Genomic DNA, 16,491 nt, shown 5'->3' with positions numbered 1-16,491 from the left:
CACGCGAGCCGCCTCCCGCCATCATGCACACGCTGACGCTGCTGCTGCTGCTGCTGCTCCCGGCTCTGGAGCTCGCCCTGCGAGCCCCGCAGCCCCAGGAGATGCGAGCCGAACTCTGCGGCCACCACCTGGTGCGCGCACTGGTGCGGGTATGCGGGAGCCCGCTCTGGTCCCCCGAAGTTACGCAGCCAGTGAACGCCCGCGACCGTGAGTGGGGGTCCGGGCGGGGCGGGGCCGACATGCACAGATAACTGGGAGGGGCAGATCCCTCACGGTGTCGCCCCCATAACAGGGGACTGGAGTTCATTCATTTTTTTTTTAATTTAACTTTTCCATTTTTGGAGTTTTCGGGACGGGGTCTCATGTAGCCCAGGCTGGATTCAAACTCACGACGTACTCGAGGATGACCTTGAACCCCTCACCTTAGGCTTGCCTGCTTGGGTGAATGGCATAAGTCGTCACCACAGGACTAATTGCTTTTTTTTTTTTTTGAGACAGGTTTCTCTGTGGCTTTGGAGCCTGTCCTAGAACTAGCTCTTGTAGACCAGGCTGGCCTCGAACTCACAGAGATCTGCGTGCCTTTGCCTCCCAAGTGCTGGGATTAAAGGCGTGTGCCCCCACCGCCCGGGTTGACTAATTGCTTTTTAAAGACACATTCTCACTACACAACATAAAGTGACCTTGAACTCACAGGAATCTTCTTGCCTTGGCATTCTCAGCGCCCTCCCTGGGAGATTGGGGCGGACTCTTTCTCCAGCCCTAGAGGAGAAACACCCCTTGGTACCTGTGCATAGCTCTCAGTGGCTCCTTCCTGACGCTGGGGGTACTCCCCAAAGAGCAACGGGGGATCCCAGTCCTGAGAGCATCTCTAGGGACCCCAGCCTTCCAGGCCCAGAAACTGAGGCTCACAGGAGGTTTATGGGGACACACACAGATGGAAGGTGAGTGTGGGCAGCAGCTGAGAGTACGGGAGAATTCCGCAGGCGCTCTGTATGCGCTCCCTTGTCACTGGACACATAATAAACGCGTGCTGGGTGTCTGGAGTGACTTAAACTGACTCCTGCTCGACCTGCAGGGGAGTTGCTACGGTGGCTGGAGCAGCGGCAGCTCCTGCATGCGCTTGCGGCTGACACGCTGGACCCTGCGCTGGACCCCGGCCGGCAGCTTCCTCCCCAGGCTCCTCAGCGCCACCGCCGCAGTGCCGCCATGAACCCTGCACACCGCTGCTGTCTCACTGGCTGCACTCAGCAAGACCTGAGGCGCCTCTGTCCCACCTGAGGGGGGTCCTGGACTCAGGCGATGGGTCCTTGATAGCTCCCCCCCCCACCCCCCGTCAGGATGCTCTATACCTCCAGGGCCCGTGTGAATGCAACAGCCCGGGTTTGCCTCGGAGGAGTCCCAGTTATTCTTAGATCCCAAAAATGGAGGGTCACACGTCCTGTCCCAGGAGGAGCCTCCAACATGCCCTGTGTCATTCCCCCCTACCCCTTGTGTCCCCGACGATCTAAATAAAAAAGCAACTTCACACATTTTGTTTGGGAAAAGCCACACGGGGGTGGGGGGCAGCGGCGGGCTGTGGCTGTGCTCCAGTCACACGAAGACCTGAGGTGACGCCAGATCACACAGGGGAAACAGGCTCGCTGCTTGGGGAAGTTAGGCGGGTTTGCCCCGCCCACCCCCGCCCAGGTGTGCAGAGTTCTGTGTCCTTCCTGACTAGGACCCCCACTGTTGCAGCAACAACAGTCACACCGGGGGCCCCCACCTTTGAGGAAAACAAAACAAAGGAATGGATGGGGACCAAAGGGGACTTGAGAAGTGATGATGTCACATGGACGCTCGATTTTGTAAGTTAATATCCAAGGTAAAAGAGCGGAGTATCGCAGACAGCATTAGAACGTGAATAGTGCTGGAAACAAGATTAAAGCTGGCACTGGCGAGAGGACTCTGAGTAGAGGCGCTTGCCGCCAAGCCTGAAGATCTGAGTTCAAGCCCCAGGGGTGGACCCTTTGTCTACCCACGGCGTGGCATACCCAATGAAAGAATAATTCTAAATCGATGAAACGAAAAGGGGTCAAGTCCCGTGTTCTGTCCCCCGCACTGTAAGCCATCGCCTTCAGCCTTCCACAGACTTTATTTCCCGCCACCCGTCTGTGGGACACAGGACCCCTCTTATCCCTACGCTGTTCCCTGAGTCCTTGGGGGACATCACTGGGGCCAAGTCAAGATCCTCCTCGCTCCCTGGCCTCACTTTCTTGGGGACCTGCGGAGGCAGAAGCTCAGGGCAAGGCCGGAGCCTGCCACCGGGAGCTCCGAGCTGGGCCGCGGCCCGCAGCAATTCTCCTTAGCTCATGCTTGTTCAACCCCGAGCCTGCCACCGTGAGCAGTACCGAGAGGGTTTTGAAGCTTACGCCGGCTCCTCAGACCTGCCCTGACACCGCACGAGGGTGGGGACAGGAACCGGGGCGAGGGGGGAGGGTGCTGACCACCCCAGCGTCTCAGGAGACCGCGCTCTGCTTGCCGCAGGAGAGCTGGGGCTGGCTCAGGGCGTCCCACATCAGCAGCGTCTCGAAGGGCAGGAAGCGGTGCACGAGGAGCAGCCCCCGGTAGAAGCAGGGGTCGAAGGAGGACAGGCGGGGACTGGGGGCGCGCACCCCAGCCGTGCGCACCCCGTCGTGCGAAGCGGGCTCCAGGCCCTGCTGCTGCAGACACATGCCCAGGAACACGTCGTCGATGGGGAAGATTGGGAGGTCTCGCGCTGCGCGAAACAGCGCGACCGCCGTGAAGCGCGACAGCAGGAAGCCGCCGCCACCGCAGTAGGGCGGGTAGCTCTCGTCCGGGGTCACCAGCTTGGGCACGAAGTACTTGCTCCAGGGCAAGCGGATAGGGCCCACGTTCTGGATCAGGTGGCCCACGAAGAGGTGGCGGTCCGGGTCTTGGCCCTGCAGGTAGGTGACCATGTTGTCCGTGTTCGCAAAGACGTCGTCGTCCCCGTTGAGCACGAAGCTGGCGTCGGGGCAGCGAGTCCGCTGCCACTCCAGGAAGAGGACCTGCGGGTGGAGTGGGGGACACGCGGGCTGGCGAGGTTCCCCGGGCCCCCTTCCCTGCGTGGGCCTCTTACGCATACTGCAGAACCCCACTTCCCTCGCCCACCTGCTTAAGCGTGAGGTTGAAGAAGGAGTCGTGGAAGTCCCACTGCACGATGTCGCCGTACGCCCGCGCCTCCAGCTCCAGCAGCCGGCTGAATTTGCGCGCCTCTCGCGGGTCGCGGTCGCTGCCCACGAGGAAGAGGCGGCGCAGCGGCGCCCCGTGCACCTGCCGCTCCTGCGCCCACGTGCGGCGCAGCACCTGGCGGCGACCATAGTTGGCCGGCGACGACTTTATGGCGAGCAGCAGGAACACGGGCCCTGCGCACTTGGCGGCCGGCGGCTCCCGCAGCAGCGGGAAGTCGCGGCAGTGTCGGTACAGCAGGAAGTCGCGCACGTGCGCGGGCAGCTCGCTGAAGTCCGGGTGCTCGGCCACCGACAGGTTGGCCAGGCACGGGGCGGAGGCCGCTCTCGGAGGGTTCGGGGGCCACGTGGCGACCTCCTGGGGCTCCGCGGGCCTCTCCAGGGCGGGGCAGCCGGGCGGCCACACGTGAGACAGGAGCAGCAGGGAGATGGCAGCCATGGCCAGGACGAGGATCACGCCGGGGCGCGGCCGGGGCATCCGCATGCGTAGGGAGGCCTAGAGCAAGATCATGGGAGCTGTGGACCCAGGGTGGACAGACACGAACGCTCAGTCCTCCTCGCCCTCCCCTACCAGTATTGATTTTTGTTGGACTCGAACCCAGACCAGATCCTCACGGAGCCTTGTACCCAGCTGTCTCCCTTGGCAATCTCCCACCCTCCTTCAAACCCATTTTGAATGATCCGTGACCCAGGCATTCTTCATTGACCCTTCTGGCCCCTGGCACTTCTGGGCCCTGGCCCCGCCCAGCATGAGGCCATGGCAGAAAGCATTTGATGTTTGTGGTAAACTCTTACAAATCCATCGGAACCCCAGCTCACATGGTCTCGATTTCAGGAAACTTTATTCCCCACTGACACAGAGTCGTGTAGCTCAGGCTGGCCTCAAACTGGCTGTGGAGCTGAGGATGGCCTTGAGCTGCCACCGCCTGCCCTAGCGTCCTTGTCACCAGGCCTGGCTCTCCTCCCAGGCCGCAGGGCTTAGCCTACAAGCGCCTCGCCTGAGGACTGGGAACCCTGAGCACGGGGAGCAGACTCACTGAACAGGCCCACACACCCTGGCTTTGTGCCCTGACCTTGGCGCCTCCCGCACCCCCCCCACCCCCATCACCGCACACAAAGCATTTCCAGCAACAAGTCTTTGTTGAATGACTGCTGAAACTTAGCACTTACCTTGGTATCGGTATCCGTATCCGTGCTGAGCCAGGCAGTCTTGGAACTCCTCCACAGAACCTGGAACTATGTGGGGGTTAACAAGTGTCCTTGAGACCGTAGGCTTCAAGCAAACCCACTGCTACTGCCTGGACCAGGCTGGCCTCTGGCTCTGTGCCATGGGTTCTGCTGTGTGATTTTGACACAGTGGTTTGACCTCTCTGAACCTCCAAGTCAAACAAGATGGACCCCAGGAAAAGTGCCGGGGGCCTCAGGAATGTAGTCTGCTACTGCTATTGATTTTCACAGGGAGGTTTTGTTAGCTGCCATTCAGCTAGACCCTGACCTATGGGTCATTAGGGCATTCATTCATTCGCCTAGTGGATACACATAGGGCTCTCAGGCTTTTCCTGAAGTTTGAGTAGCTTCAGTCAAAGTCAGGGAAAATTCCTCCTGCCCAGGCTAGACCTCTATCAATGCCTAGGCTAGACCTCTATCAACGCCTAGGCTAGACCTCTACCAATGCCCAGGCTAGACCTCTATCAATGCCTAGGCTAGACCTCTATCTACGCCTAGGCTAGACCTCTACCAATGCCCAGGCTATACCTCTATCAATGCCTAGGCTAGACCTCTATCAACACCTAGGCTAGACCTCTGTTAACATGAACGAGATCTTCAGATTTTGCCAAGCCACCCAAACTCCTGTTAAAAACTCAAACATGCCAGGAGTGCCTGGGGCACATGCCTTTAATTCTAGCACTAGGGAGGCAGGAGCAGAGGGATCTCCATGAGTTCAAGGTGAGCCTGGTCTACACGATGAGTTCCAAGACAGCCTGGACTACAAACTGAGCCTCTGTCTCAGAAATAAATAAATAAATAAATAAATAAGATATTTTTCCTCATCTCATCAACAACTCTGTGTGTGGGTGTCCAGAAGCCTGAGACACCTTAATCCTGGAGAAGACCCTGACATCCAGGGTCCCACAGAGAGAAGACAGTGACCTAGTAAATGGGACTGGGACACCAAGGCTGAGGCTTTGAAGGATGCACAGGAGTTCAACGAAGGCCATCCAGCTGTCAGGGCAGACCACAGACAAACCACAGAGGGACATGACCTGGTTCAGTCTCAGTCCCTACAACAGCTGCCTGAATGTGGGAGTTGGCCCGTGGAGCCAAGGGTTGGGGCAGCAGGGGATGATGTGGGGTCACACAGAGGTGAGGCAGACACAGCTCAGGGGACACAGAGGGAGGTGACCCTGAGAGAGCTGGGCGGGGCCTCGTACAGGGTGGGGTGATTTAGGCAGCTCAGTGTGAGTGCACTGGGAACAGAACCAGGGTCACCTGTCACCCCCAGCGGCCCTGAGTACACATCTGCAGTGACAGCAGCTCACAGTGCAGCCCAGGCTAGCCTTGAACTCAGGAGATCTGCCCACCCCAGCCTGAGGTTAAACCTGTGAGGATAGAGAGTGGCCTGGGGAGGACTCAGCGGGTAAAGGGGCTTGTCACCAAGTCTGAGGACCTAGATGGAAACCGACCCGCATGCGGCGGGTGAGGGATGGAGGGGATTCAAGGCGAGGGAGGTGGCATCTGGGGCTTGAAGGACCCTTTGGGACACAAACCCCAGTAAGGGACCTGGGTGCGTGGGCAAAGCACTGCGCGTGCGCGCTGTTGCCCACCACCAGCAAGGCGCTGAAGTGGGACGCGGTATCAGAAGCCTGAGGTCACAGAAAGTCGCAAAAATTCCGGCGGTCCCCAGGCCTGGAGCCCAGAGCAGTGTTCTGTTCCCACCAACAGAGGTGAGGGGTAGTGGTGGGGGAACTGAGGAGAAAGCGGTCCCTGTGGTGACTGCCACATCCATGCTGAAACTGAAACAGAAACAGCTTCAAGTAGCAGCAGGAGAGGAGGGGCCCGGGAGGACAGGAGGGAAAAGAAGCAGGCTGCAGGGAAGGCCTAGGATCTCCCAGTGAAGGGCTGGGGCGGGGCTCAGGGTGGAGCCCCTGAGTAGCATTTGCTGGGCACAGGATTCACTCACTGCCCTTCCCCCACTGCATTGGCGGAGCAAACCTTTAATCCCAGGGGGAGGCAGAGGCAGGTGGATTTCAAGGCCAGCCTGGTCCACAGAGAGAGTGCTGGGGCAGCCAGGGCTACACGGAGAAGCCTGAGTGTAGCACGAATAATGAAAACCCAGAGATGATACTGGGGTTCAAGCTGAAAATCAGACAAGCAAAGCATCAGCCAATGAGAGCTCAGACAAACACAGGGCGACGCTCAGCGTGACTGTAGCTCTCCACCAAACTGAGTGGCCCTGAGACTGCACTGAACTCGGACCTCAGGTTCCTATTAGTGCTGGAATCAAAGGTGTGAGCTGTTTCTCTTCTTACCCTGACTCGCTCTCCGGTAGTCAAGGGTGCCCTTGAGTCCTGGAATTCTAGTGGCTTAGCTCTACACTCTAATCTTTAGGAAGCTTTATTTACTAATGCCCAAATAAAATATCACTATGTATGAGGCCGTGGGAGCTGCAGAGCGTGATACACGGAGGATCTGAGAACATCTTTGGGATGGATGTCTGGACCTCTGGGACACTTCTGGGATATTCTCCCACAGACTGGGGGGTGTAGAGCAGGTTGGAGCTTTGGGAAGGAACCTATCTGGGTCCAGTGGTCAGCCTCGGTTTCCAGCTGACAGACACGTGCCCGCGGCCACCGCGCCAGGCTGGGCAGGGTGAGCTGTACCAGCCCTGACCCCAGTGAGGTTCCTCTCGGGATTGTACCCAGTTTGCCTTCCCTTAACGTTGACAAGTTTCTCTTTATAAACAAAAAGAGACTTTCTATAAAGATAAAGCTATGGAAAGCCTCGCCCCAGGTCCACATGGTGACCAGGTCCGTGATTCACGGAAGGGCGCCGCTTCCCTCTTCCGGATTAGGGAAGGAAGGAGCCAGGATCCCAGACCATCATCCCAGATGGGGAAACTGAGGCTGGGGAGGGGAGGCCTGGATCCTCGCCCCTTCCAGGAAGCAGGGCTCGGCCTCACAGCAGCCTCACAGGGTCCCATTTAGGGTCACTCTGAGTCCCCACCCCTCCAGGTGGGTCCCATCCATGCAATAGATTTCTTCCGGTGACATTTCCATCAGGATTACAATAATCACGTTAATTTTCTCAAAGATAAATGTCACAGACAAAAGAGCCAAGTAATCAAGATTCAAGAGAATACAGGGGCCGAGCTCAGAGGCCTGGGGGTCGAGACAGGGGGTCGGTCAGCACTGGGATCGACCAAGTTAGCTTCCCGCAAGGGGGGACACTGAGCTGGACGCCCAGCCGAGAGCGGGGCCTGTGGGACTCCGGACCTCTGGACGCAGAGGAGTCCCCAGAGGCCCCCTAGGGTCCGCACAGCCTAAGCCGAGGCGGGAAGTGCTACGGGAGGGAGGGGATCTGGCCTGGGCCTGGCTGCTCAAACACTGGAGCCAGATGGAGACCAACTAGTGTCTTCCCGCAGCCACACCTTCCTCTCCTGACAACAACAGGCCAAGGGAAGAAGTAAAACGGGGGTCCAGACCCAGCTCTCGAGAGGCCGAGGAAAGAAGGTTCAAAGCCAGTCTCAGAAAGGAAAGGAATAAAGCAAGAAAAAAGAAGGTAAATTACCCTCAAAGTGTCCGAACCTTGGCTAGCAACACGAACTCTCTTACTTTAACTATGGTGATAGAAGACTGACTACCCACTTAGTGGCCACCGCGCCTCGCAGATCACCTTCACCGCAGGCTCATGCCAACAGGGGGAAACTGAGGCTTGGAGATCCAATGCTTCTCATCCGAGCTTCCCCGGTGTCGGCGTGAGGACAAAGATTCCGAACACCTGGAAACATCACAGACACAAACGGGAAACCGAGTCAGGGTCAGAGCCACTAGGCGATGCGGACACGAACTGGCGAGAAGCGCTGGCACCTGACCCTGGAATATGGCTCGTCCCCATGGCCCCTGGACTGGAGCGGTCAGTAGCTCGCGGTCAAGGACGCGCAGAGAGTCTTGTCTGGGCCGCCATAGACCCCCCAAACCCCCCACGGCCCCCAGGACTCCCGCACTCACCGTGGGAGCCAGCTCGGGACTGCCGGGGGAGGAAGAATGGTTTCCACCTGACCGACAGCCCCACCCTGGCTCTTGGCTTCTCTCCTCCTTCCGCCTCCTCCCCGCCCTCCCTGTGGAATCCTTTCCCCAGCCCCACGAGCTGCCTACTGACCGAGGGGAAAGTCCCCCTCGCGCTGTTTCCGCGCCCCCTCTCCGACTCCTTGACTCTCCCCTCCCCATCCTGTTCCCCATGGTGACCTTTCCTGTCCCCCATCCATCCTCCCACCAGTTCTGTGGTACCGCCCCTCCTTCGCTTAGGGCCTCCCTTTCCCTTCACCCACCCCACTGTGAGGGAGCAAGGGCTCCCCGGCGCTGTACTGTAGAAGCCACAGTACAGTCACCGTCTGCCACCCCCCTCCTCAACTCAGCCACTGCTGCAGCCCCCTCCGCAGCTCAGCCCCTCTGCAGTCCCCATCCAGAGCTCAGCCCTCGCTGCAGCCCCCATTCGCAGCCCAGCCCCCGCTGCATGAAGACACATTCCACTGAGAAGAGAGATCCCAGAAACCTAGAGGATTCCAGAGCCCTAAAACCTGTTGATAGGCCCTCTGACTTTTTTTTTCCCTCGAGACAGGGTTTCTCTGTAGCTTTGTAGCCTGTCCTGGAACTAGCTCTTGTAGACCAGGCTGGCCTCGAACTCACAAAGATCCGCCTGCCTCTGCCTCCCTAGTGCTGGGATTAAAGGCGTATGCCACCACTGCTTGGGCCCCCTTGACTCTTAAATACCAGATTCACGTAACCTGTTCCCCTCCTCCGGAGTTACCCACAAAACCTGTAGGTCCTAATTCTTGAGTTTGGGGTCCTAGTAGTCTGCTGAGAGAGAGGAATTAAGTACATAAACTAAAAACTGAGTCTTCCTGGACCAGTATGCAGTAGATAGAGTTACAGAATCAAGTGTCACATGACACAGTGATCCCTCCCTAAGTGGCAATCCCCAGAGAACTCCAAACAAGGGATCAGGCTCTGCAACTGGAGGTCTTTGCAGTCCCACTTGCAACGCTGTGGTCTGCCCAGGTGCTGGAATATTGGTCGGTCATGAAAAGGGAATGAAGCCTCCGTAGGGGGACATGTTGCTGAGTGTCAGCAGCCGACACAAATGTCCCAACTGTCACAGGGCAGGGAAATCCACAGACAAGGAGCTGATCGGGGGCTGCCAGGGCTGGGGAGGGGGTTTTGGGGGGGAATGATTCTCTAGAAATACACGAGGTGAGGCTGCCTAGGCCCACAGTGCCAAGTGCTGCTGCACCATTGCCCTGGGAAAGGTTTGTTTTCTGCCCTTCGGTTCCACTCACTTGAGAACACGTCCCTTGGCCCCTGCCGGAATGCCAGTGGCTCAGCCACCCACTGCCTTTCAAATGGTCACTCTCTGCATAGTTGAGGTTTTGGAATCACTCAGGTGCAAGTGACCACAACGCCATAAACAGGTAATGACACCCCACCCAGGGCCCTGCCCTGCTGCTGAGACGCACCCTCCTAAGATAAGTACCTGTCTCCCCAGGGCTCCGGGAGGCCGGGTGAAGGAAGTCAGATCTGAGAAAAAGGCCTCTTGTGTTTTTAAAGGTGCCCTACCTTCCTGTACCCCAAGGAAAGCAAATTCAAGCTACCAGGAGGTGCCATGTTCTCAGAACTTATCAGATGGGCAGGGCGGCAAGGGCAGATCAACCATATGCTGGGATGCTGACGGTAACTGCCACGTAGCACCTGTAGAGGTGAAAACAGGGACCAGCCACCAATCCACATGCACACGTGAGAGGGAGGCAGGGAAGTGGGCGCAACAACAGGCTTCTGAGGTATGAACAATTTACAGGATAAAACTCAGAAACCCAGACCCTCTCAGCAGACCACAGTGGGGAGGTCAGAGAACCAGAGGGTGTTTATAACACAGGTGTGGGTGGAGGCTGCTTGTTTGTTCCTGGCTGCCCAGACCATGAAATAATCACACAGAAACTATAACACTGTTTGGCCAACAGCTTAAGTGTATTTCTGGCTAACTCTTATATTTTTTTAAAAAAGGTTTATTTATTTATTTATTTATTATGTATACAGTATCTGTCTACATGTATCCCTGCAGGCTAGAAGAGGGCACCAGATCTCATTATAGATGGCTGTGAGCCACCATGTGGTTGCTGAGAATTGAGCTCAGGACTTCTGGAAGAACAGCCAGTGGTCTTAACTGCTGAGCCATCTCTCCAGCCCCTATCTCTTATATCTTAAATCAACCCATTTCTATTGATCTGTGTATAGTCATGTGGCTGTGTGGGTAAAGTTCCATCGGGAGTCTGTCTCCCGTGGGGCTACATGGCTTCTCCTTGACTCTGCCTACTCTCTCCTCCTCTATCTGCTTGGAACTCCTGCCTTGCCCTATTCTGCTAAGCCACTGGCCAAAACAGATTTATTCATTAACCAACAAAAGCAACACATAGATAGAAGGACTTCCCACACCAACTAGGCAGTCCTGCTCTCAGCGCCTCACTGGAGAAGTCTAGGCAGAGGCTCCGCCTCTGAGCCACACCCCCAACTCCTCACTGGAGGATTCTAGGCCAGGATCCACCCCGAGCCACACCCCCAGTCCCACACTGGGGATTCTAAACTGGGGATCCACCCCTGATTCATGCCCCAACCCCTTATTGGAGGATTCTAGGCTGTAACTTCACCTCTGAGCCACACCCCCAGCTTCTAGGTTCTGGATCTGAGGTCCAGGCTTGGTCAAGGATCCTCAAAGACACAAGGTGTAATCAGAGGTCCCCACATGTCCTTTGAGATTCAAGATGGACCTGTTCCCCACCCCAGCAAGCTGGAGTCACTCCTGACTTGGATCCCATCCACTCTTCTCTTCTGCATACGTCACATGCACAGCCTCCCCACAGATCCTGACCAACCCGTGGCAGACAGGCAATCTAAGGCTAGAGTCAATCAAAGCCGTCCTGGCTTTTAGGTGTAGCGCGATTAATAAAAACCCAGAGACAGAAATTGGGGTTCAGACCGAAGATCAGAAAAACAAAACAGCCAGCCACTGGCTCTTACCGCAACCTCAGTCCCAAATGGTGATCCTGCCTCTAGGAATCCTCAGAATGAGACTGTGTCTGAGAGCTGTCTCCTCCCGTTTTATATTCCTCTCTAGGGCTGGGATTAAAGGTGTGTGTCACTACTGCCCGGTCTGTAAGGCTGACTCTCTGATCTTCGGGCAAGCTTTACTTATTAAAATACAAATGACATATTACTATTACACTTCCCCTTTTTGTCTAAAATAAAAAGAAAGCTATAACTAATATAAGAATATTAAGAGTATATACAATAAATACAATGACTGTATACAGTCTATACAGGCAATATATCAACAATGTCTAGTCAGTTAACAATTGATAAATTCAGAGAAAATACTCCATATCTATCTTATCTTGGTGAATCCAAAGTCTTATATCTAATTTACTATCTGTCATAACTTGATTTCTGTGTCTGGCAAACTATAAGTATAACTAACTAATCTTCAACTCCCTCCGAGACCCAATAAGGAAATAATAATAACTTAGTAAACAGAAAGTGCAAGCAAGGAACTTCCAAAAAATGTGAGAAATGACAGAAACAGATGGCTGCCTGGACAGTCACCCAAAGTTCCTCTGCAATGTTGGGGCATCCATCTTAGGCCTACAGGCCTAGCATATCTGACAGACTTTTCTGTGAAGCAGGATATTCTAAGGTCTGTCCCTCCTTGTCTTGACAGTGTCTGGCAAGTCACTTTGTTTTCTGTTCTGCTTGTCCAGTTAGGACAGCATTCTGTCAGCAGTCGCAGTAAGGACATTTTCGTGCTCTGTGGCTCCCTTTTGCCACGAAGGAAGTAAAACTCTAAGTGGCATTCTTCGCTGAAGTAGATTGGTGCTGCCAGGCATGCCTCATTGTCATAAAAAGGAGATAATGTTATTAACACATCTTAAATGCCATATTCTGCAGATCTCTGAAGTGTTTGACAATGATGTGATAAAATCTGTCTTTGTTTTAATTCAATTATAATAGGTGACTAATTACTAGCCTGTATTTCTTTATTATCCTAAACAGTTGGTAATGATAACTTTCAAGGACTAGAAATTTGCATGACATTGTTAAATGAGCTGTATGGGTACAACACCGTGAACAAGATTAGAAATGTATGTACAGCATGTCCTAAAATTGATCCTATTGTATGTTCTCTTTTTTTTTTCTTTGAAAAATAAGAATCTTGAATCTTAATTACCTTTGATTAGTTTTTTTCCTGAACATTATCAATAATAACTTGTAACTAGCCCCGTAAAAAAGAAAAATAGGCCGGGCGGTGGTGGCGCACGCCTTTAATCCCAGCACTCGGGAGGCAAAGGCAGGCGGATCTCTGGGAGTTCGAGGCCAGCCTGGTCTACAAGAGCTAGTTCCAGGACAGGAACCAAAAGCTACGGAGAAACCCTGTCTCGAAAAATCAAAAAAAAAATAGTCCACAATCCATTGAACAAACAAAAACCACCCACCCTAACTCTTGGTAATGTGGGTGTCATATTCATTTTTTTCTTTTTCAATTGATACTTATTGAGCTCTACATTTTTCTCTGCTCCCCTCCTTGACTCCCCTCCCCGCTTCAGCCCTCCCCCAAGGTCCCCATGCTCCCAATTTACTCAGGAGACCTTGCCTTTTTCTAATTTGTACTTCCCATGTAGATTAGATCTATGTAAGTCTCTCTCAGGGTCCTCATTGTTGTCGAAGTTCTCTAGGATTGTGGTTTGTGGGCTGGCTTTCTTTGCTTTATGTTTAAAAACCACCTATGAGTGAGTACATGTGATAATTGTGTTTCTGTGTCTGGTTACCTCACTCAAAATAATGTTTTCTAGCTCCATCCATTTTCCTGCAAAATTCAAGCCGTCGTTATTTTTTTCTGTTGTGTAGTACTCATTGTGTAAATGTACCACATTTTCCTTATCCATTCTTCGATTGAGGGCCATTTAGGCTGTTTCCAGGTTCTGGCTATAACAAACAAAGCTGCTATGAACATAACTGAGCACATGTCCTTGTGGCACGATTTAGCATCCTTTGGATATACACCCAAAAGTGGTATTACTGGGTCTTGAGGAAAGTTGTTTCCTAATTTTCTGAGAAATCGCCACACTGACATCCAAAGGGGGTTATACCATCTTGCATTCCTACCAGCAATGCAGAAGTGTTCCCTTTTCCCCACAACCTTTCCAGCATAAGTTGTCATCAGTGTTTTTGATCTTGGCCATTCTTACAGGTGTAAAATGGAATCTCCAAGTTGTTTTGATTTGCATTTCTCTGATGACTAAGAATGTTGAACATTTTCTTAAGTGTCTTTCAGCCATTTTAGATTCTTCTGTTAAGAGTTCTCTGTTTAGGTCTTTACTCCATTTTTTATTGGATTATGTGTTCTTTTGGTGTCCAATTTCTTGAGTTGTTTGTATATTTTGGAGATCAGACCTCTGTTTGATGAAGGCTGTCGTTTTGTCTTGTTGACCGTGTCCTTTGCTTTATAGAAGCTTTTCAGTTTCAGGAGGTCCCATTTATTAATTGTTTCTCTCAGTGTCTGTGCTGCTGGGGTTCTATTTAGGAAGTGGTCTCCTGTGCCAATGCGTTCAAGTGTACTTCTCACTTTCTCTTCTATAAGGTTCAGTGTGACTGGCTTTATGTTGAGGTCTTTGATCCATTTGGACTTGAGTTTTGTGCATGGTGATAGATATGGGGCTATTTTCATTCTTCTACGTGTTGATATCCAGTTATGCTGGCATCACTTGTTAGATATGTTTTCTTTTTTCCATTTCATATATTTTTTGCTTCTTTGTCAAAAATCAGGTGTTTGAAGATGCAAGGATTGATGTCTGGGTCTTCTATTTGATTCAATTGGTCCTCCTGTCTGTTTTTACGCCAATACCAGTCTGTTTTCAGTACTGTAGCTCTGTAGTAGTGTTTGAAGTCAGGGATTGTGATGCCTCCAGACGTTTTTTATTGCCCAGGATTGTTTTGGCTATCCTGGATTTTTTGCTTTTCCTTATGAAGTTGAGTACCATTCTTTCGAGGTCTGTGAAGAATTTTGCTGGGATTTTGATGCGCATTGCAATGAATCTGTAGATTGCTTTTGGTAAGATTGCCATTTTTACTGTGTTAATTCTGCCTACCCAAGAGCATGGGAGATCTTTCCTCTTTCTGGTCTCTTTTTCAATTTCTTTTTTTTTTTTTATTGAGAAAAGGAAAAAAAAAGTTTCCGCCTCCTCCCAGCCTCCCATTTCCCTCCCCCTCCTCCCACCCTTCTCCCCCTCCCCCCATTCCTCTCCCTCTCCCTCTCCCGTCCAAAGAGCAGTCAGGGTTCCCTGCCCTGTGGAAAGTCCATGGTCCTCCCCCCTCCGTCCATGTCTAGGAAGGTGAACATCCAAACTGGCTAGGATCCCACAAAGCCAGAACATGAAGTAGGATCAAAACCCCGTGCCATTGTCCTTGGCTTCTCATCAGCCCTCATTGTTCGCCATGTTCAGAGAGTCCGGTTTTATCCCATGCTTTTTCAGTCACAGTCCAGCTGGCCTTGGTGAGCTCCCAATAGATCAGCCCCACTGTCTCAGTGGGTGGGTGCACCCCTCGTGGTCCTGACTTCCTTACTCATCTTCTCCCTCCTTCCGCTCCTCATTGGGACCTTGGGAGCTCAGTCCAGTGCTCCAGTGTGGGTCTCTGTCTCTATCTCCATCCATCACCATTCAATTTCTTTCTTTAAAGATTTAAAGTTCTTGTCATACAAGTCTTCCACTTGTTTGGTTAGAGTTACTCTGAGATATTTTTATGCTATTTGTGGCTATTGTGAAGAGTGTTGATTCTTTGATTTCTTCCCCAGCCCTTTTATCATCTATCTGTGTTCAGGAGGGCTACTGATTTTTTTGTTGTTGTTGTTAATCTTGTATCCTGCTACATTGTTGAAAGTGTTTATGAGTTGTAGAAGTTCCTTGGTAGAATTTTTGGGATCACTTATGTAAATTATCATATCATCAGCAAACAGTGAGAGTTTGACTTCTTCTTTTCCAATTTGTATCCCCTTGATCTCCTTTTTGTGTTTTATTGTTCTAGCTAGGCCCTCAAGAACTATATTGAATAGATATGAACAACCTTGCCTTGTTCCTGATTTCAGTGGAATCATTGTGAGTTTCTCTCCATTTAGTTTGATGTTGGCTGTTGGCTTGCTGTATATTGCCTTAATTATGTTTAGGTCTGTTCGTTGTATCCCTGCTCTCTCCAAGACCTTTATCATGAAGGGATGTTGTATTTTGTCAAAAGTTTTTTGGCATTTAATGAGATGATCGTGTGGTTTTTATTTTTCAGCTTGTTTATATGGTGGATTACGTTGACAGATTTTCATATGTTGAACCATCCCTGCATCTCTGGGATGAAGCTGCCTTGATCATCTTGATCATGGTGGATGATGGTTCTGATGTGTTCTTGGATTTGATTTGCCAGTGTTTTATTTAGTATTTTTACATCAATGCTCATGAGTGAGATCGGTCTGTAATTCTCTTTCTTAGTAATGTCTCTCTGTGGTTTGGGTATCAGGGTAATTTTAGCCTCATAAAAAAAGTTTGGCAATGTATCTTCTGTTTCTATTGTGTGGAATAATTTGAGAAGTATTGGTATTAGTTCTTCTTTGAAAGTCTTGTAGAATTCTGTGCTGAAACCATCTAGTCCTGGGCTTTTTTTTTTTTTTTTTGGTTGGGAGACTTTTGATGACTGTTTCTATTTCTTCAGCAGTTATAGGTCTGTTTAATTTGCTTATCTGGTCTTGATTTAATTTTGGTAAGTGCTATTTATGCAGAAAGTTGTCCATTTCCTGTAAGTTTTCCAATTTTGTAGAGTACAGGTTTTCAAAATATGACCTGATGATTCTCTGTATTTCCTCCATGTCTGTTTTTTGTCCCCCTTTCCATTTCTGATTTTGATTATTTGGATATTCTCTCTCTCCCTTTTGGTTAGTTTGGATAAAGGTTTGTCTATTT

General features: G+C 51.8%; 2 protein-coding genes across 6 annotated transcripts; one reads left to right on the top strand and one right to left on the bottom strand.

Moving 5' to 3' along the window:
- Nucleotides 1–22: 22 nt before the first annotated feature.
- On the top strand, nt 23–1,624 carry Insl3 (insulin like 3). 2 transcript variants are annotated; one of them, XM_041674591.1, is made up of 2 exons: nt 23–207; nt 1,076–1,624. In XM_041674591.1, the coding sequence occupies exons 1-2, from the start codon at nt 24–26 to the stop codon at nt 1,276–1,278; spliced, it is 387 nt and encodes a 128-aa protein (XP_041530525.1). In that variant the 5' UTR covers nt 23; the 3' UTR covers nt 1,279–1,624. The 2 variants fall into 2 exon arrangements, 1 of the variants encoding a protein (XP_041530525.1); XR_005976363.1 differs by lacking the exon at nt 23–207 and adding an exon at nt 251–941.
- A 469-nt stretch (nt 1,625–2,093) lies between these two features.
- Nucleotides 2,094–8,571, bottom strand: B3gnt3 (UDP-GlcNAc:betaGal beta-1,3-N-acetylglucosaminyltransferase 3). Of its 4 annotated transcripts, none has more exons than XM_041674588.1 (5): nt 8,456–8,571; nt 8,016–8,225; nt 4,398–4,463; nt 3,151–3,723; nt 2,096–3,047 (listed from the first exon to the last, which is right to left on the bottom strand). In XM_041674588.1, exons 4-5 carry the CDS (start codon nt 3,709–3,711, stop codon nt 2,496–2,498), a joined length of 1,113 nt encoding a protein of 370 aa, XP_041530522.1. In that variant the 5' UTR covers nt 3,712–3,723; nt 4,398–4,463; nt 8,016–8,225; nt 8,456–8,571; the 3' UTR covers nt 2,096–2,495. The 4 variants fall into 4 exon arrangements, with proteins under 4 accessions (XP_041530524.1, XP_041530522.1, XP_041530523.1 ...); XM_041674589.1 differs by having other exon boundaries at nt 8,093–8,225; XM_041674587.1 differs by having other exon boundaries at nt 2,097–3,047; nt 8,060–8,225.
- Between the last annotated feature and the right edge of the window lie 7,920 nt (nt 8,572–16,491).

Source organism: Microtus oregoni, unplaced genomic scaffold (genome assembly GCF_018167655.1).
Source record: "Microtus oregoni isolate MIOR12 unplaced genomic scaffold, Mior012 000025F_ref0000491, whole genome shotgun sequence".
NCBI classification, from domain to species: domain Eukaryota; kingdom Metazoa; phylum Chordata; class Mammalia; order Rodentia; family Cricetidae; genus Microtus; species Microtus oregoni.
The sequence above is the reverse complement of the archived record's forward strand: the minus strand, read 5'-3'. Positions and strand labels throughout refer to the sequence as shown.

Excerpts from the sequence above, each read along its gene's own strand:
- Insl3 (XM_041674591.1), top strand. The coding sequence starts at position 24 with ATGCACACGCTGACGCTGCTGCTGCTGCTGCTGCTCCCGGCTCTGGAG. Across the intron at positions 208-1,075 it reads GCCAGTGAACGCCCGCGACC|GGGAGTTGCTACGGTGGCTG; the intron begins GTGAGTGGGGGT and ends CTCGACCTGCAG.
- B3gnt3 (XM_041674588.1), bottom strand. The coding sequence starts at position 3,711 with ATGCGGATGCCCCGGCCGCGCCCCGGCGTGATCCTCGTCCTGGCCATG. Across the intron at positions 3,048-3,150 it reads TCAACCTCACGCTTAAGCAG|GTCCTCTTCCTGGAGTGGCA; the intron begins GTGGGCGAGGGA and ends CTCCACCCGCAG.